General features: G+C 38.8%; 3 protein-coding genes across 6 annotated transcripts in view; all 3 read left to right on the forward strand.

The window, feature by feature from the left end:
- LOC143444854 (uncharacterized) overlaps positions 1-20456 on the forward strand; it is a 79157-nt gene that overhangs the window by 53979 nt on the left and 4722 nt on the right. Inside the window, exons 140-155 of one of the 4 annotated variants that reach the window (XM_076943637.1) lie at positions 281-390; positions 538-652; positions 760-873; positions 989-1174; positions 1260-1346; positions 1425-1532; positions 1615-1710; positions 1862-1970; positions 2187-2298; positions 2371-2498; positions 2848-3052; positions 3353-3585; positions 3836-4041; positions 4290-4375; positions 4590-4787; positions 4920-4941. In XM_076943637.1, the coding sequence (XP_076799752.1) occupies positions 281-390; positions 538-652; positions 760-873; positions 989-1174; positions 1260-1346; positions 1425-1532; positions 1615-1710; positions 1862-1970; positions 2187-2298; positions 2371-2498; positions 2848-3052; positions 3353-3585; positions 3836-4041; positions 4290-4375; positions 4590-4787; positions 4920-4938 (2112 nt within the window). In that variant the 3' untranslated portion in view covers positions 4939-4941. Of the gene's footprint in view, positions 1-280; positions 391-537; positions 653-759; positions 874-988; positions 1175-1259; positions 1347-1424; positions 1533-1614; positions 1711-1861; positions 1971-2186; positions 2299-2370; positions 2499-2847; positions 3053-3352; positions 3586-3835; positions 4042-4289; positions 4376-4589; positions 4788-4919; positions 5410-20456 lie in introns of those variants that run through there. The other 3 variants (XM_076943636.1, XM_076943638.1, XM_076943639.1) reach the window with 3 other exon arrangements.
- LOC143444863 (3-oxoacyl-[acyl-carrier-protein] reductase FabG-like) lies at positions 13294-15696 on the forward strand. Its single transcript, XM_076943646.1, has 7 exons — positions 13294-13454; positions 13873-14006; positions 14412-14546; positions 14741-14837; positions 14906-15019; positions 15104-15140; positions 15253-15696. Exons 1-7 carry the CDS (start codon positions 13418-13420, stop codon positions 15473-15475), a joined length of 777 nt encoding a protein of 258 aa, XP_076799761.1. The 5' UTR covers positions 13294-13417; the 3' UTR covers positions 15476-15696.
- LOC143444864 (3-oxoacyl-[acyl-carrier-protein] reductase FabG-like) lies at positions 17954-20425 on the forward strand. Its single transcript, XM_076943647.1, has 7 exons — positions 17954-18091; positions 18485-18618; positions 19065-19199; positions 19399-19495; positions 19562-19675; positions 19819-19855; positions 19968-20425. The coding sequence occupies exons 1-7, from the start codon at positions 18055-18057 to the stop codon at positions 20188-20190; spliced, it is 777 nt and encodes a 258-aa protein (XP_076799762.1). The 5' UTR covers positions 17954-18054; the 3' UTR covers positions 20191-20425.

Genomic DNA, 20456 nt, shown 5'->3' on the forward strand with positions numbered 1-20456 from the left:
TTGTCAGGGCGAAATTTTGTTGAACTGGTTGTTGGGATAAATAAAATCTTCAGAATGTAGTTTGCAATTGCCCAATAACCGAAAACTTTTCCCAAATTGGCTCATGGAAGTAACATGGAAGTAACAGATATCAATCAATCAACAAATTCATGGAAGTAACAGATATCAATTATGATTGTTCAATTGGAACTGGGCCCTGCAATTTCCAACTTTGAAACTTATTGAAAGTTAAACATATATAAAAATAATTAATTATCAACCACTGTATATTATGCCACAGCTTTCCAAACACGAAGCAGAACTTCTTAAGCTTGAAAATGAACGTCTCCCAGCAGAAGAATTTGCCAAACGGAAGGAAGAGTTGCTTAAGCTTCAGCAAGATCAATTAAAGTAAAATAATGTTTTCTCACATTCTTTGCATATTCATTTCGTTGCAACTGTTTACCGTGTTGTCAGAAGCATAAAGTTGACGACACTATAAATTGCTGATTTGTCTGGTTAAAAACTTGCATTTATTGATGTTTATGTTAAAAAAAGGGAACTTGACCGTAACCACGAAAGGACGTGCAAGGACATTGAAGAGTCTACGACCGCTCAATGGAAACTGGATTATGCTCAAGCCAAGTTGAAACTCAAGGAAAAGCATTATCAGGTTCAAAGACTCTCACAATACAATTTGACACTTCTGAGCCGTAGAAGATTCTAGAGGATTAGGTCACAAACTTAAACGTTGTTTTCTTGGTTGTCTTTAATCTGTAGGAATTTGCCGAAGCGTTGAGGGAACTTGCTCCTAGTGGATCGCAACAGAGGAGCGCAGAGGAGGCGGAACTATCAGCGAAGAGATTGGAAGAGACGAAAGATCGTCTGGAACAGGTTAGCATCTCGACATACTCAGGAGATAATCTTAGATAAAGTTTAAACGAACTGCATCGAGACATTTCCTCCTTATCACCTATTTCTTTTATTAACATCTTGGATTGTATGTTAGGAACGTTCGGTGGCAGAAAAGGAACTCGCCCGAGAACGACAAGATCTGGAAGAGGAAGAGAAGCGAAGGATCGCCGCAGCAATGGAAGAGTTTGGGAAAGAACTGGAGACAGAGACGGTGCAGGATAAGATGAAAGCGGAGAAGTCTTTGAACAACCTCGCTCAAAGAAAAGAAAAACTACTCAAGGTTAGTTCCCATTCATTCGTCGATGATGTGGAGGTAGGGGATTCTCTGAATTTTTTTGTCATGCATTGTTGTTCAAATCATCCAGGACAAGAGGGATAAGATCCGAGAAGAAATAGAAAGAGCGGCATCAGCTGGAGCTAGCGAGGAAGAGCAAAAGAAGATCTTGGAGCAGGTTTGCTGCATAACTTTGTGACTTTCTTGGAATTAACAAATCAACAACTCTAACTTCCGATGACTTTTATCTTTGCAGCATGAAAAAGATGTCGAGAATCTTACCAACAAAATGGACAGGGAGCGACTTCGTATGAAAACTCAACTGGAGGAGAGACTGAAGAAGAGGAGGAAAGAAAAGATCAAGGTGAGCACCTGACTTAAACAGTTATTATCCACCTCTTTTTCTCCACAATTCCTCATCTACCTGCATTTTTCGTCATCCTCAGGCGAAACAACAAGAGTTGGAGAAGGAATCTCAAAAGAATAGGGAGGAGATTGATGCAAAGCAGAAAGCTGAGATGCAGAAAGTCCACGAAGAACAGGTTAAAGACTTCGTAGACTTCTTAACCTTTTACATAAATATTTTCAGCAAAAAAACAACGCATTTTACACATTTCTTTGGAAAATTTATCTTTTATTTGCTGGAAGCTAAATTTTTAGCGTCAATCCTAAATATCCTGACACTTTTTTTAGATCAAAGAGATGCAGAAAACGGCTCAAATCATGGAGGAAAACGCCAAATCAAGAACTATTGCGGAAGAGCTTCCGCGTGTGCAGACGAAGAAAGAGGTTCCATTGAAAGGTAGAATACCAGTAATTCATGTGTTCTTCTACAGGACGTTTTACTGTCGTGGTTATTAATGAAAGTTGCCAATGATTGCCAAAATTTCCACTATATGTGAAATTTCTATATTTACCTATATTCAAAATTATCTATAAGTTTAATATATATAATCTAGTGCCTTTTATTTTGAGTGAATGCAACAAGATCAAATGTTTTTATCGTTTTCTGTTCTAGCAGCAGAATCTGTTCCACCTCCTCTTTCCGTTGTCCAGGAAGATTTCGCTCCAATGCAGTTTGATGCCACCATGGCGATGGTTCCTCTGGTAGCCGCAGCTCCATCGATCAGGTGAGGCTTGAATGGGTTTTGAACCCGCTACCTCTCCGTTTATTTTCTTAAAACGGACTTTCTAACTTTCAGCGAGAAAGACCTTCATAAGATGCTGATGACGTCACCGCTTTACCAAACTCTTCAGGAAGTCAGAGGAGTCTTGAATGATGAAAAGAAGTCAGAGACTCTGGGCGGAGATGCAAAGTTCATCGGACCGGGTTGGTGAAAAACGACTGAATTAACAAAAAATCAAGCTGAAAATTTTAACCTTGAACAAAAAAGTTAAAATAGCTGATAAATAAATAATTTATTGAACTGAGAACCCATTTACGCGCTGCCTGTGATCAAACAACTGGAACAAAATTTAAAAAACTGTAAAATGCGAAATCGATATCGAGTAACCTACACTACTAATATTAATCGTATGTAATAATAACGTCTGTTACTTTTCTAATAATTTAAATCCATCGCATATTGTAGCCGTTGTCAAGTTAATTTACCTATCTTGTACTGAGATGTACTCTTCTGTTTATGCTGAGATCATCATCTTCATCTTCATCGTTGCAGATGTGAACAGCCGCGATAAGGAGTTGATTCCGACTCCTCTTTCGGAATTGAACGTGAGAGAACTTGTTGCTTACAAATTTGGAACCTTCATCCTGGGACTCCTCAGGACACGGCGGACATCTTATCCTCCGATCAACCTCCTTGTTGCTGAGAAAGTCCCGTCTCATCCGGAACTGAAAGGAAACGCATTCAGAGGATCATTCAGGTTGATGAGAATGAATTCTAGCTTCTCTTACTCCTGATGATTTTAATTCCTCCGAAATCCTGAAGACTTAATATTTTGAATCAATGTTCGAATATTTTAGTGCTCGTCGCGCAATGCATCTTAAATTACAAGCAACCTGCTAGTTTTTACTTGTAACAGCGTTACTAGACTGATTAATTATTATTTCTTTTTCAAAATTATACTTTTCAATTGTTTCGTTTTTGCACAGAAAAGTTTATTTTATCAGTTATTACGTATTAGTTTGTTTTTATTGCGAATATAGTTTTTCTTGTTTTGTAGTTTTGACGAAGGCAACGGCATCTTGTACATCAAACGTGACAGACTGACTCAGGACTCGGTCGGTCGTCTCTCACTGCTGCTAGTCCATGTTGCTGCGCACGTAGCAACGCGCAGTCTCCATGACGACTCGTCGTCAAGTTTCGTGCAGGAATTTTACCAGTGTCTTGCGGTACTGAGCGATGACCTGTTCTTTGCAAGGTACAAGGCCAGCCCAGATGATGGAAAACAACAAGGTTTGAGATTTTTTGTTAATATTTCTGTAGAATTTTAAAAACAATGACAACAACCCATTGGTTTTTCATAACGTGTTGATGTATAATTTACATTTTTAATCAAGTTATGCTGCAAATGCATTCTACAACTTTTATTTCTTTAAAAAAGTATTTTGTTGTGGTTTTGAGAAGATTTGAAACGTTTTTTTCATTTTTTTCACGTCAGCCTATTTTAAGATATAATTGTTTTTAATATTTTTGTTTTTCTTAGAAAAAGTCGATGGGAAACCAGTCGGTCTGTCCCAAGATTTACTCGACATTAAACTTCCAGAGCGTGACGTCACAACGCCGCATACGTCATCAGGCGATGCGTTTAGACAGAGGGGATTGGACGAACGCATCGACAAATATTCACACACTGTTGTCAGCTCCATGGTCAGGGATGAACTGGGTAATATCGAGAGTAAATTTAACCAGGTGACTACATTTTTGTTCGTTAGTAAAGTATTTGACGGTATCCGGTACTGGTATCTTGCGCAATCCTTTTTTCAAGATTTTATGCAATTTAGTAATTTCAGTTACTATATAGTATACGCTCACTTTATCATTCTGTGAGATGTTCATAGGTGACTTATTTAGCCTGAGGTTTAGACCGTGCTTCGACAAACAATATTGCCCACAACCATGCACTTTAATGTTTGTGTTTTGCGTGAAATTATTTTCAGGCGAGATCCAACGGAACTTTGGATAAGATTGACAACAAGTTGACGTCACTTCTTCCACAGAAACCGTCAACTTCGCATTCATCTCGGTAAGTTGTTGCGACAAGGCATTTTCTATAGAATATTCTGAAGAAACACTTTGTCTTACAGTTTATTTACAAGTTATTGGTAGATTAACGCACATTATACATTTGTTTAATATTTTGAGGAGTCTGTGTAGTTATATTGTGCATTGTTGATTTATCCGATAAATCTCTGTATTGTAATTGCTTATGAAATAACAATATAATTTAATTTGGACAGGAGTAGACCATCGACATCGGATTACCCCCGACCAACCACAAGCACTAACGAAGATTATTTGAATTCTGAATTTCTCGCGCTCACTCAAGAAGCCAACCAATTAGAAACCTCCCTTTCGTCAGGTGATCTTGGCGACGAGGTGACAGTGCGCAACAGACTGACCAATGTGAAAGCTCGACTGTCTGATGTACAAAAGAGGTAAGGCTATTTTTACGGACTGGGCTGTGTTGTACAAAGTGCTTTGCTGTTAAATATTGCAAAATTGGCTTTGAAATTTTGGTTAAATTTTCTTTAACCAAAACTTTTAATTTTAAAATGCTAATTTTCTAGAATAAGATCTACTCATTAGAGACAACCACCAAACCACCCTGCAACCATGACAGCTGGATTAGATGCACAATTTCAGTCTCTAATTTATTGAATTTAACAAAAGACTGTGGTTTGCAACAAAATGCTCCAGCATAAAATATTTGCACATTTACACCATTTTTTGTTATTAGTTTTGGATAGAAAAATTCTGCAGTTCGATGTAATATAAAAGCATTTTGGGATAGCTAACGCAATGCAGTAATTTCAATAAAGTGATTTATTAAACGCGTTTTTTTTATAGAACTGTGGAAAATTTGTATATTTTTGTACTTTTGTATTTATACGCTGTGCAGTTTTTGTATCATGCCACTGTTCATTTGATCATTACACCATGACTTAGATTTCATGTAGATTTCTTTCCACACATCTGCACTTATACTTACTTGTCGTACTCTGCACGTCATACTGTTGTTATCATCGTAGAATTTGCGTAATAAAATTCACACCAACACTATTGTCTCCTGAAATCACAAAAAAGCGCAAAGTTCACTCAAATTTATTCCAATGCAAGTTAACATCACAAAGCCGGATCTGAGGAAATCTGGAAAAATAATTTGAAAGGCATTCACCTGTTAAACCGAGTTAGGCATTGCCACCAACACGCTGGCATTGCATAATGGATGTTCTTCAACTAGCGTAAGTCCGTTACTGGAGAGCACATGTTGCGTACCTCATCGTTGTTGGAAGGGGGTTAATTGCTAATGGGGAGAGACGATGTTAGCTAGGCAACTGTGTTCGGGATTGCACTTTGCAGTAAAAACATCATGTACTGTAGGCTTATTAATTTTGTACCACTTTACGGTCTATGCTTAACATGTGTATGAGTCAGCATATAGTTAGTAATGCTATTCAGTGATAAGATACGCGCAAAACTATAAAAACATTAGTAATACAACAACCAAAATGCTGTAATAGCACAGTGTGATAACACGAGTATGTAAATATGCTATAACGCTATCGAATCTTAAATGAATCACAAAAAGCATTTATGGAAGTAATGACTAAGATAAGAATCAAAACACAAGCGAATACACAAATGCATACAAAGAGTTGCGTTGGCAAAAACAAAATTGGAAATAAGTATATTGCATGTGTAGAGTGAACGATTAAAATCGACATTAATTGATCCATTTTTTGGTCAAACGAAAGGCAGTCATTTCTCATCAGTTACAGTTATTTCTCATCAGTTACAGTTATTTCTCATCAGTTACCTGGAAAAAACATTGTTCTCAGAAGTAGTAAAATATAAAACAGGGTATAATTTGGCACTCTAAAGGTTAACTTTTTATTTTTCGACACTAGCTTTCGCAAGCATAAGCTTGCTTCTGTAGGTGTACTGCGAAAATCGAAAAATAAAAAGTTAACCTTTAGAATGCCAAATTATACCCTGTTTTATATTTTACTATTTTAAAATCTGGTTAACATGGTTCATATAACATCAACTTTGTAGACAACATGTTCTCAGAAGGTAATACTACAATGGTTTGCATCAGATTCATTGATTATGATGTCATTTAACCTTATTGTTTCTTAATATGTATTGCATTATATCATGTGTGCATGATGCATCAATGCGCCATTCGGACTGTTGTGTTACATCGTTAAATGGCTGCCACTATTTCACTGGAAAAAGTCTTACGTTCAAAGCTTATTTTATGGTTTCTTGGTCACCTAACTTAAATGCTACAACGTAGTAACCTAAACTAAATCTTCCTTATAATCTAATTTTAATGTCAATTAAACCCTAAACAGCTTAAATCGACTTTTAGCATATTCCTTCTCGCAACCTAACCGCCTATCTTCGATAACAGTCTGCGTGACCTACTTACCGTGAAATATTTGCTCTGTCATCGAAGGTTCCACGACATATGGCCGCGGGAAAGTGGCCGCGAACAAACTCACCGGGGTCAACTGAACGTGACGTAAATTGACCGCAGACAAACTGACTGTGACATAAACTGGCCGGCGATCAAATTAACCGTCGATAAATTGGCCGGCGATCAAATTAACCGACGACAAATTGGCCGTCAAAAGGTCAAAATTCTAATTCACTATCTAGTCACTTCTGTTTATTTCAATAAACGTTTCAATGTGTATTGAAATAAAAAACAATTTTGTTAAAAACAAAGGAAATAGTTACAAACAAATATTTACTTTACATATCATATACTACCGAGTTTAAAATTTTGACCTTTTGACGGCCAATTTGTCGCCGGTTAATTTGATCGCCGGCCAATTTATCGACGGTTAATTTGATCGCCGGCCAGTTTATGTCACAGTCAGTTTGTCTGCGGTCAATTTACGTCACGTTCAGTTGACCCCGGTGAGTTTGTTCGCGGCCACTTTTCCGCGGCCATATGTCGTGCTCCCGTCATCGAATATGGTCTCGTACACGCTGCCATAAATTTGTTTTTACTGCGTCGATGGAAATGACCTACGAATGTTGCTGTTTGCAAGAATCTTTAAGGCTTTGCTGAAACTTGAAACGTAAACATCACCGGTCAAATAAAGAATTTGCAAATACATTAAGTGTTGCTAGCAATACCATTTGAGGCGACTTTATAAGTTTAACTGCTAATTATTATTTACATCTACTGGGTTTTGATAACTGCAAGTTTCACTTACTTCCACTTATTTTGTATATAGATTAACTAAATATGGATTTCATGTTCACAATGAAATCTTAATTTAAAATCCAGCGTTCTTTCCCTTAAAATGACGTCATAAAGCAACGCATAATCATGGCCCCATGTGGTATATTTACTCACGTGACGTCACGCGAGAATAGGCCCGGCTGTTGGACTGATCACAGTTATTAGTTAGCCTGGTAGCGATTCGAGATAGTTGGTCTAATATCCGGTAACTGTTGGAGCGAGAAAATGAGTAAATATGAGCATTAACCGAACTAGGACTAGAAATTACAATTGTGAAGTCATTTTGAAAGTCGTGTTTGCTTAAGCCAGGGGCAATATTTTCAGCATTTTAGAACAGAATCATCGCTTGAAAATTTTGTAACAATCTGATCCTTAGTTTTATGCTTTGTGAGAAGAACAGAAAAATCTCTATATGGTAAAAATCTATTTTATTTGTAGGATAAAAATACATTTTTGTGAAAAATACTTAGCGTCTGCGTATGACAGCGAGATTACGTTTCTAGTTTTCTTTCACTTTGCTTCCGGTACGTCACGTCTCTTCTTAACACGGAAGGCAACTTGTAACTATAAAGCCGCTATAAATGCTTATTCTTGCGGTTAAAACAAAAGGAGGCTTAATTGCAAAATGGTTCCTAGAGAAACTTCCGTCATTCGACGTTCGTTTAAAATACAAGTTGCTCGTCGAAACCAATATCAAAGATATTAAAGAAGATATCAAAGAGAAAAAGTGCTCATTCGTGCAGTCTTTAGAGTTTAAACATCCCAAAAGCTAGCACAGATTCTTGAAATCTCGGCAATATGTTAAGTGAAGTACACACGGACTATTTGTTTGGTGCGCGCCGTGCCTTATGCAAACTTTCGCCGCCGGCTTTGTTTGCGAGCGCGGTTGTCACACGGTTCATCTTGTTCAAATGACGGAAACACGTCATGATTGACGTACTGTTCTTTTTCGATTTTAGGCTGCATCTGAATTTAAGCTAAAAATTACAGATTATTCCCTTGTTACCACACCAAGTATTACCATTGAATATATGGTAGTGACTGAACCCTTATTTCAAGGACTTAAATCACGCAGACCGTTGCTAGGATGTGTAGATAGGCTGGCTGAACGAATTCAGTATAAGTATAGGTTTGTATGAGCGTTTGATTAATTATTGCGGTAGGTTTGGGTTACAAGGTAAACGTAACAGTAATTGCATGACGCCCTGAAATGCAAATCGCACAACATACACCGAAAAATTAATAGGTTACAAGCTGCGGCAGATATGTTCGTAAATATACGACATAAAGGAATTTTATAGCAAATAAGGTTTAATTAAGCACAGATATTGACAACTTATTGTTTTCGATAGGTCTGCAGTCACTTTTAGCAAATTTATTAAAATTTTGTGGACAGCTTTGCTTTCATTTGTTAGACTTTAAAAATATACACAGTTGTTCTATCTTATCATGGAGAGCCTGTTAGCTGATTCTTCCACTTACCAAGCGACTCGGGAAACTGAACTGCGTTTAGCCCAAGACCTCAAAGCTATTTGTAACAAGCATGGAAAGGAAATATATCCGGAGAAGTCAGGGGAAATATTACACAAACTTGGTTTGATTTATCGAGATAAAACACCTGATAAAATCAGCCTCATCCAAAGCGCTACACTGTTTAATGCAGCCATAGCAAGACAACCTGGAAACATGGAATTTAAAAACAGTCTCGCTGAACTTTGCTCCCACGTACTCCAGTTGGCCAAAGCGGCCGATACGAAGAGAAATTTGGTGAAAGTAGCGGATGGGGTTGCTGATAGGCTCCGGGAAGTTAGAGCTGTGGCTGACACCGGTTTAAAAAATCTGAACAACATCACGTACAGCGAAGAAGATGCAAAGTTAAAAGAAATGGAATCAAATAAGATTCAGACTGTGAAAAAGCTGCAAGATGAAATAACGAAGCATTACACGGAAACAATGGCACATATCGCTGCCAATTGTGAGCTTATTATGGGAAAATCTCCCTGCCGTTACGCTATTTCCGGAATGGGGTCATTGGCCCGGAAGGAAATAACTCCCTACTCTGACTTCGAACATGTCATACTAATAGAAGATGACGTCAAAGACAAAGACGATTACGAAGACATTTTGGAATATTTTCGATGGTTTTCACTTATTTTTCATGTCATCGTTATTAACTTGAAGGAAACCATTGTCCCTAGCGTTACCATTCCCAGCCTTAACGATGCGTCCATGCCAGGAGGTGACTGGTTTTTTGACTCTTTTACAACACGTGGTGTTTCTTTTGATGGGCTTATGCCGCACGCTTGCAAATTTCCACTTGGCCGTTCGAAAAAGACAGAAAATAAACCTTGGACTACTGAACTTATTCAGCCAATTAGTGAAATGGTTAATTATCTTGATGATCAAGTTGACTTGAAAAATGGCTATCACCTTGGCGACATTTTGACAAGAACTTGCTTCGTATCAGGTGATCAGGAGTTGTACGATACGTTTGCGAATATGGTCAGATTAACCTTGAACGGAAACAAGTTGGACATTCAACCAAAGTTAATGCGACAACTTAGTGAAGACTTAGATAACTTTGATGCTTTCTCCAACGTCGATTGCTTGCACTTCGCGCGGCATTGCAATATAAAGCGAGTAATCTATCGCAGCACAAGCCTGTTCCTACTTGCCCTCGGTCGTCTTCACGCTGTGAACGAATGTTCCTGCTTTGATATCATTGATGAGTTGGGTAAGAAATCCGTTATTGACAGTGCTACCGCTCACAGTCTTTCATACGCCATGGCAGTGGCATGCCAGGTCAGATTGAAGGTTTACATGTACAAAGGTAGACAAGACGACTGTATAGGCCAGGGTGATATGTATAACCTCAATGATGACAACAGTGTGACGTCACAGTTAGTAGATATTGTGGGCAATAGGAGCATTGTTGACTACTTTGTGACCGCCTTCAGTCTGCAACAGACAATCAGAGACCAGAAGCGTTTGCAAGTGGCAAAAAAGTTTGAGATTACGTCAAAGCCTCACGACAAATTCATGATGCTCTACCTCCTTAACTTATACGACCAAATTCTAGACGAATGGGTACGCTATTCACAAGACTTCGATTTTTTAGCGCCCACCGAAGAAAACTTGTGGATAAGATATGACGTCGCTAGAGCGTATCGCGCGAAAGGTCGACACGAGGAAGCGCTGCAACACTTCCAATGGCTCGACCACCAAACGATCAAGAATCACTCACTTCAGGGCTCGGTTTCCATAAACGCCGCTTGGTGTCTGTTCCATATGAACCGCTTTGAAGAGGCGGTGGATTATATTCACAAAACCAAGATCAAAGTGACCGAGATAAACGCTCTGGAATGCGTCAAATGCGACTTTCTCAGCATGCTGACGCGGATAGAAGGCCTGTGCAAGTACGAACTGAATGATTATGAGGCGGCTTTACAAGCCTACGAAAGCGAATTGCAGTATCTGGAAAACCAAGACGTGAATTTTATTGAAATACGCAAAGCCGGATGTCTCAAGAATATCGCGGAATGTCACCTAAAGCTCAAAGACTTCCATCGGGCATTGGAAAAAGCAAACGAAGCTCATCAACTTTGCAAGCAGAATGACGCTCCAGCGACTTGGGTATGCGACTGTTTTAACCTTCTAGGAAGATGCAACTTTCGGCGAGGAGACTACGAAAAAGCTTTAAAGAACTTCCACGATGAAGAAGAGATACGGATTCAGTTCGTGGATGGAGAGAAGCGAGTGAACGATAAAGACATAAAAACCGCAAAGAGAAATATCCAGGCTTGTCACAACCGACTAGGACCAGATTGTCTTATCTATAACTAACACTTTGTGATGTCAGTTCGAGATCTTTTATGAAGCATGTTGAGGCAAAAGCCATGATTCACACTGTACTGTACCTTTACCATAACAATCATATTTGAAACATTATGTGGTTGCTTCTTTGTACTAAATTCAGTAAACATGTGGCTGCGTTACTAGCAAATTACCAGCCGTGGTTTGCAACTTTGCACGTTTGAATAGTATGCTTTATTTTCATATGTAGATTACTTAAGAAGTTTACTGTTTTAAACTCAGCGAATGAAGTCTATATTCAATTGTCACTAAGAGTCCCACAACCGAACATGAAAAACCGTACAAAAACAACACTAGTCGGTCTGTTCATCCGTACATGACCACCAACTCAACAACCTGTTCACTTCTGTCTAGATTGACATCGATGCTGGAGGCTATAACGTAAGCCTAACCTGCAGGCAGTAGCCTATACGCTTAAAGTCTCGGCCATTTGACGTATTTTTTGCAAGTTTTAAACTGGGAAGAATTTAAGAAAAGAGGCAGGCAAAGTTTTGACGCCTAGGTCTCATCGAGTATTGAGTTTTAACAACCAGGATACTCATAAGCAGTTATAATGGTAGAACTAGTTTGTGACGCCGTTTTTGTCAAATCTGCAGTGCCGCATCTAAAAATGTTTTTAATGGTCTAAAACCTTAATGAATAAGAAACTTTACTGATCAAATATTTATTATGGTGTTGGGTTGTCTCGAAATGTAGCTTACGTGTGGGCATGATATCGAGATTAGTGAGTCGTGATCCTCGGCGTCGGCCACGCCCCGTAGTTTTTCCACACCCGGTGTATGCCAATTTAGCATTAACAGTAGTACGTTTGTTTACCCAGTACAGAAAACAAAATATAAGCGATATTTTCTTTTCTTACGAGGACAGTGTACTAAGTGATGCCGTTATGCTTCGCTTTATAAAACGTAAAATCATTCGTCTGAAATAATAGAATAAGGATAAGCAAAGCAACACGACCTCACAGCTCAAAAGATGTTCGTTTGTCACAATGCAAACCGTGAAGTAGTCCTAGTCTACAACGAAGAAAAACACTCTTGCTCGAAGCAGAAACAAAACACAAGAAATAATTAAGATAAAACGAGGCAAGTTAACAAAGGCATTTTCATTACAGACAGTTTGTCACGTGATTCTCCAAGAATCAGCTGATATGTCAAAACGCCTGTTGCGTTGCTAACTCGCAGGAAAAGCTTATTATTGATGCGTGACGAAGGAACAGTCATTTTAGTTTTGCAAATGTGACTGTTGCGTTGTGAGGAAGGTTTCAGTTGATTTTAAATCCTTTAACAACTGAACAAGCGATACCTTTTGCTATTGCAATGACAAGCTACATATTTTCAGAGAGTTTTTAGCCTGATCTGTCTGCTGTTTAAAGCAGTAACCAACAGTTTCGTTAGCAATGTACAGTAGAACTTATATTTCAAAGTGCAGCGCTGACTCTTATAGCAAGCAAGTATTTATTGTCCTTGATGAGAGCTAATTTGCAGTCACAGTGTACAGCAATTTCACGGAATTGGTCGTACTTTTCGAGTGTTCATTTTGTTACTAACTCTATTAATGCTTTGTAGTTAGCCTGACAGCACGAACCGACACTGCAGACGTGTCGTTTGTTACGCGATGTTTAATTCAATTGATAGGGTCACGATGTTTAACGTCAATTTTTATTCTACATTTTTTATTGGTGAGCAGGGGGCCAAAGATTCTCAGGGTCACTGTAAGTGGGCCACGAAGCATGAAAGGTTGACAATCACTGTTCTAGAGCATTGGCTCAAACCTTGCACGGTATAAAAGAAAGGTGCCCAGTTATTTCATCTTTTTCTCACGTGTTTAGTGGCTGCTTGCTTACATGAATTGAACACTACAAAAGGGTACTGTTTTACACGATGTTCGTTTTTGTCTGCGCAGGTCGTAGATAAGTTGAATTAACGCATAGAAATGGGTGAATTCCAGGGAAAAGTTGTTCTAATAACTGGTAAGTCTTCGCTGTCTGTGTGCACTTTAGACGCATCTTTTTTACGTCTGTTATGGCTAGACTAGCTAGGATATGCTTGTCTTGTAAAACTGGTTGATGTGCACGTCAGGCCTTAAGTTCGAGTCTACTCGGAATATAAAGAATTATACGTTTGGGGTCGCTATGTTTAATGCGTGTACAGATATAAGATGTCTGTCTATAAAATGTGTTTACATCGAATACGCAACCTGAATATCGCTGCACACGGGGCACGAAATGTAGCTACTATTGGCGTTTTCGTGTGGCCAGCTCGCATGCTATGGGTACGAGAAATCTCTGCGCGCCCCCAATTAAGGGATCTGTACCAACAACATGATACGATAGGTACTGACGTACCTTACTACACTAGTATCGATAACATGACTTGGTGCCATTATAGGGGCGTCGAGCGGACTTGGAGCTGAAACAGCAAGATTATTTGCCAAAGAGAAAGCTTCTCTCAGCTTGACTGGAAGAAATGAAGAAAACCTGGCCAAGGTTGCTGAGGAATGCAAAGCACTCGGCGCAGAAGAGGTTGGTTCTGTTGCTATTGAACTTGATATTCGTCATTACGATTCTGTTCTGTTGTTCTCAAACTTTTCATCGAAGACGTTGTGTAGGCATGAACGAATGCAGAAAAATCCATATGGAATAAAAACCTTATGGTTTTTGGATGTATAGGTTAATACAGAATCTCCATAAGTCCGGCGTGAGACTGTTTACCGGTTATGTAGTTGGCTACTTATTCAGTTACTTTTACATTTGTAAACTACTATATTTACAAATAAGTAAATGACTGAGTATTTAAGCGACATTTAACCATCATCAGCTAATGAGAAAGATTGTAACCAACCAAACTCTCGTTTTGAACAAGTGCACGGTATGGTTAACCAAGAAACCAGTATTTTTGAATTTTCAAACGCCAGTTTCCTTTTCTAGGTTTTGCAGATAATTGCACATTTCGATAGCCGCGAAGGAATCGAAAAGACGATCAATGAAACCATGAAGAAATACAACAAGCTAAATGTGTTGGTCAACAATGCAGGCATCGTTTATTCAACTACTATCAACACGGTATACGCTTCTCCAAAATAACCAACGCAATTAATCCCAGGCTTCCAAACACTGCCATACTGTTAGCGTTTGGGGTTTGTTTGAAAACCTGTGAAAACAACTGCGCTTAGGTATCTAACTGTGAGGAACTTCGTGAAATGTTGTTTGTCAATCCAAGACAAGATATTAGCAAATGGTGACGTAATTGTTTCCAGGCAACGCCAGAAATCTTTGACGACACCTTCAACATAAACGTGAAGGCTCCTCTGTTCCTCACGCAACTTGCTATGCCATTTTTAGAGAAAACGAAAGGTTAGAAAACAGCATTTTAGCCACATTGCTTTTGTGTGTTTTTTATCCAGGCTTTCGTTTTTTGCCAGGAAATGTGGTGAACATTTCCAGCTGTTCGAGCCAAATGTGCACAGAACCGGAACTGATGGTGTATTGCATGAGTAAGGCTGCCGTCGATCAATTCACAAAGACCCTGGCGATAGGTTGGATTAATTATTATATGTAACCTTTAAGGAGTTCGTAATATAGGATATGATTTTTAACAGACTCTAACATTATTTTTGTAGAGATGGCGAAAAAAGAGGTTAGAGTGAACGCTGTCAAGTAAGTCAAAACTGAACCACTATTCAGTGAAATACCAGATACACAACATAAACCTTTCAACAATGGATTCAACGATAAATCATGTTTAATTGATTTATCTACCTCTTTTCAGTCCAGCTGATGTACCGACCAAGATCTTCCGAAAAGTTCTCAAAACGGAAGACGACTACGAGAAGTTTTACGACACGACCGGGCCCATGCATCTTCTCCACGAGAGAAATGTCACAGCAAGAGAAGTGGCGGACGCAGTGCTCTTCCTGGCATCTGACCGCGCCACAATGATAACTGGCACCCGACTCAACGTAGATGGCGGCCGAGTTATTGCAGGACAGTAGCTTAGGAATGTGATCGCAGACAGAGTCGAAAGCGCTTTATAGAAAATGAAAAATCACGATTATTTATGAATTTCAATTCGTAAATTGTTTCAAATTCTCTCGTTGTTTACCACTTATACATATTTATACAGGTAAATAGCCTATAGCTGGGTATTCCACTTTTAAAGATTGAAAACAGGTGACGTATCATCGTTAGTCTTTGTAAATAAACGACGAATTGTTCGGTGTGAAAGGCTTTGTTTGAATTCCGTCAGTTAGGCCCGGCCAAATTTCTGTGCCTTGCTGTCATTTGATGGCGAGATTGAAGTGGTTTTTGGTTGCTTTAAATTGTAACAAATATCGTCTTTTTCTTCTAAGAAAATATGTGACGTTAAACACAGGGGAAGTAAATTTACTGTAGATGTGACGCCATTTTTGTCAAATCTGCAGTGCCGCATCTAAAAATATTTTTAATGGGGGCTAGACGGTAGTTGCGCAGTAAGACAAATCTTTACCTTATGCGAGTAGGACGCTGAGTCTTTAAAGCCGATATTCTAAAACCTTGATTAATCTAATGATAAAATTATCTTTACTGAAGAAATATTTATTATGGTGTTGGGTTGTCTCGAAATGTAGCTTACGTGTGGGCATGATATCGAGATTAGCGAGTCGTGAGACCTCAGCGTCGGCCACGCCCCGTAGTTTTTCCACACCCGGTGTATGCCAATTTAGCATTAACGGTTTTACGTTTGTTTACCCAGTACAGAAAACGAAATACGAGAGATATCCTCTTTTCTTACGTAAACAGTTTGTCACGTGGTTTTCCAAGAATCAGCTGATACGTCGACACCCATGTTGCGTTGCTGACCCGAAAAAAATACTTTTTCTTGATGCGTCACGAAGAAACAGTCAATCTAGTTTTGAAAACGTGACTATTATACGTTGTGGGGAAGGATTTAGTTGATTTTAGATCCTTTAACAGCTTAACAAGCCATACCTTTTGCTATTGCAATGATAAGCTGCATATTTTGAGAAAGTGACAAAATAGTAAATTTAAAGAGTCTGACACAATTTCTACTTTTACTGTCGAAAGAGTTTTTAGGCTGATTTGTCTGCTGTTTAAAGCAGTAACCAACAGTTTCGTTAGCAATGTACGGCAGAACTTATCTTTGAAAGTGCAGCGCTGACTTTTATAGCAAGCACATATTTATTGCCCTTAATAAAAGCAAATAAATTTGCAATCACCATGTACAGAAAATGACCTTTGGCTTAGCAATTCCTTATCAACACACAAGACAGCACCCTAATGACCACGGAAGTAAAATAGTCAAAGCATATCACGTATTCATCATATATACGGTTTCGATTAAAATAAGAATTAGGTCTCCAGAAATATAGTTGAATCCCTCACGGAATTGGTCGTATTCTTCCAGTGTTCGTTTTCTTACTAAGTCAATTAATGTTTTGCAGTTAGCCTGACAGCACGAACCGACAATGCAGACGTGTCGTTTGTTACGCGATGTTTAACGTCAATTGATAGGATCAGGATGTTTAACGTCAAATTTTATTTTACACTTTTTATTGATAAGCCAAGGATTTTCAGGATCACTGTAAATGGGCCACGAAGCATGAAAGGTTGACAATCACTGTTCTAGAGCATTGGCTCAAACCTTGCACGGTATAAAAGAAAGGTGCTCAGTTATTTCATCTTTTTCTCACGTGTTTAGTGGCTGCTTGCTTACATGAATTGAACTGTACAGAAGGGAATCTGAAGGGTATTGTTTTACTCGATGTTCGTTTTTGTCGGCGCAGGTCATACATAAGTTGAATTAACGCATAGAAATGGGTGAATTCCAGGGAAAAGTTGTTCTAATAACTGGTAAGTCTTCGCTGTCTGTGTGCACTTTAGACTATATTTCAGTAGAACTTATATTTCAAAGTACAGTGCTGACTCTTATAGCAAGCAAGTATTTATTGCCCTTGATAAAAGCAAGTTTGCCGTCACAGCTACAAATGACCTTTGGCTTAGCTATTCCTTACATAACACACTTTGGCAGCACAAGACAGCACTCTAATGACCACGGAAGGAAAATAGTCAAATCATATCACGTGTTTGTCATATATATAAGATTTCGATTAAAATAGAAATTAGGTCTCCAGAAATATAGTTGAATCCTTCACGGAATTGTTCGTACTCTTCCAGTGTTCGTTTTGTTACTAAGTCTATTAATGCTTTGCAGTTAGCCTGACAACACGAACCGACACTGCAGACGTGTCGTTTATTACGCGATGTTTAACGTCAATTGATAGAATCACGATGTTTAACATCAATTTTTATTCTACATTTTTTATTGATGACCCAAGGATTTTCAGTGTCACTAAAAGTGGGCCACGAAGCATGAAGGGTTGAGAACCCCTGTCATAGAGCATTGGCTCAAACCTTGAACGGTTCAACAGAAAGGTGCCCGGGTATTTCATCTATATCTTCGTGATTAGTGGCTGCTTGCTTACATGAATTGAACTGTACAGAAGGGTATTGTTTTACCCGATGTTCGTTTTTGTTGGCGCAGGTCGAACATAAGTTGAATTAACGCATAGAAATGGGTGAATTCGAGGGAAAAGTTGTTCTAATAACTGGTAAGTCTTCGCTGTCTGTGTGCACTTTAGACGCATGTTTTTTACTTCTGTAATGGCTAGACTAGCTAGGCTATGCTTGTCTTGTAAAACTGGTCGGTGTGCACGTCAGGCCTTAAGTTTGGATCTACACGGCCGCTTTATTTAATGCATGTACAGATATAAGATGTCTGTCTATAAAATGTGTTTACATCGAATACGCAACCTGAATATCGCTGCACACGGGGCACGAAATGTAGCTACTATTGGCGTTTTCGTGTGGCCAGCTCGCATGCTATGGGTACGAGAAATCTCTGCGCGCCCCCAATTAAGGGATCTGTACCAACAACATGATACGATAGGTACTGACGTACCTTACTACACTAGTATCGATAACATGACTTGGTGCCATTATAGGGGCGTCGAGCGGACTTGGAGCTGAAACAGCAAGATTATTTGCCAAAGAGAAAGCTTCTCTCAGCTTGACTGGAAGAAATGAAGAAAACCTGACCAAGGTTGCTGAGGAATGCAAAGCACTCGGCGCAGAAGAGGTTGGTTCTGTTGCTATTTGAACTTGATATTCGTCATTACGGTTCTGTTCTGTTGTTCGTGCAAACTAAGACTTTTCATCGAAGACGTTGTAAGCTTGACTGAATGCAGAAACATCCATATGGAGTAAAAACCTGTTGGTTTTTGGATGTATAGGTTAATACAGAATCTCCATTAGTGCGGCATGAGACTGTTTACCAGTTATGTAGTTGGCTACTTATTCAGTTACTTTCACATCAGTTAACTACTATATTTACGATTTAGTAAATGAACGAGTATTTAATCACCATTTAACCATCGTCAGCTAATGAGAAAGATTATAACCAACCAAATTCTCGTTTTAAACAAGTCCCAACGAAGGAACCAGTAGGCCTATGTCGCGTTGTGTCGAATTTTCCCAGTCACTTAATTTTGATTTCACTACTTAAACGCCAGTTTCATTTTCTAGGTTTTGCAGATAATTGCACATGTCGATAGCCGCGAAGGAATCGAAAAGACGATCAATGAAACCATCAAGAAATACAACAAGCTAAATGTGTTGGTCAACAATGCAGGCATCCTTTATTCAACTACTATCAACACGGTATATGTTTCTCTAAAATAACCTACGCAATTAATCTAATCCAGGCCTAGGCCAAACGCTGCCATACTGTTAGCGTTTGGGGTTTTTTCAAAACCTGTATAAACAACTGCTACCATCTTACAACTTTGAGGAACTTCGTAAAATATTGTTTGTCAATCCAAGAAAAGATGTTAGCAAATGGTGACGTAATTGTTTCCAGGCAACGCCAGAAATCTTTGACGACACTTTCAACATAAACGTGAAGGCTCCTCTGTTCCTCACGCAACTTGCTATCCCATTTTTAGAGAAAACGAAAGGTTAGAAAACAGCATTTCAGCCACTTTGTCTTTATGTGTTTTTAGACGCTTTCGTATTTTTTTCAGGAAACGTGGTGAACATTTCCAGTAGTTCAAGCCAAATGTCTACTAAACTGGAACTGATGGTGTATTGCATGAGTAAGGCTGCCATCGATCAGTTTACAAAGAGCCTGGCGATAGGTTGGATTAATTATTTGTAACTTTTAATGCCACAAAAAAGGTTCTGATGAAGGTCAACATTTCGTCGACTAATGGAGTTGTTTCTAAAAGGCATTTCTAATAAGGAATATTATTTTTAACTGATACTAACATTATTTTTGTAGAGATGGCGAAAAAAGAGGTTAGAGTGAACGCTGTCAAGTAAGTCAAAACTGAACCACTATTCAGTCAAACACCAGAAACACAACATAAAACTTTCAACAATTTATTCATCGACAAATCATGTTTATTTGATTTATCTATCTCTTTTCAGCCCAGCTAGTGTACCGACCAAGATCTTCCGAGAAGTTCTCAAAACGGAAGACGACTACAAAAAGTATTACGAGACGACCGGGCCCATGCATCTTCTCCACGAGAGAAATGTCACAGCAAGAGAAGTGGCGGACGCAGTGCTCTTCCTGGCATCTGACCGCGCCACAATGATAACTGGCACCCGACTCAACGTAGATGGCGGCCGAGTTATTGCAGGACAGTAGCTTAGGGATGTGATCGCAGACAGAGTCGAAAGCGTTTTATAGAATATAAAAAAATCACGATTATTTATGAATTTCAATTCGTAAATTGTTTCAAATTCTCTCGTTGTTTACCACTTATACATATTTATACAGGTAAATAGCCTATAGCTGGGTATTCCACTTTTAAAGATTGAAAACAGCTGACGTATCATCGTTAGTCTTTGCAAATAAACGAAAAATTGTATGGTGTGAAAAAGACTTTGTTTGAATTCCGAGAGTTAGGCCTG

Source organism: Clavelina lepadiformis, chromosome 2, assembly GCF_947623445.1.
Source record: "Clavelina lepadiformis chromosome 2, kaClaLepa1.1, whole genome shotgun sequence".
NCBI classification, from domain to species: Eukaryota; Metazoa; Chordata; class Ascidiacea; order Aplousobranchia; family Clavelinidae; genus Clavelina; species Clavelina lepadiformis.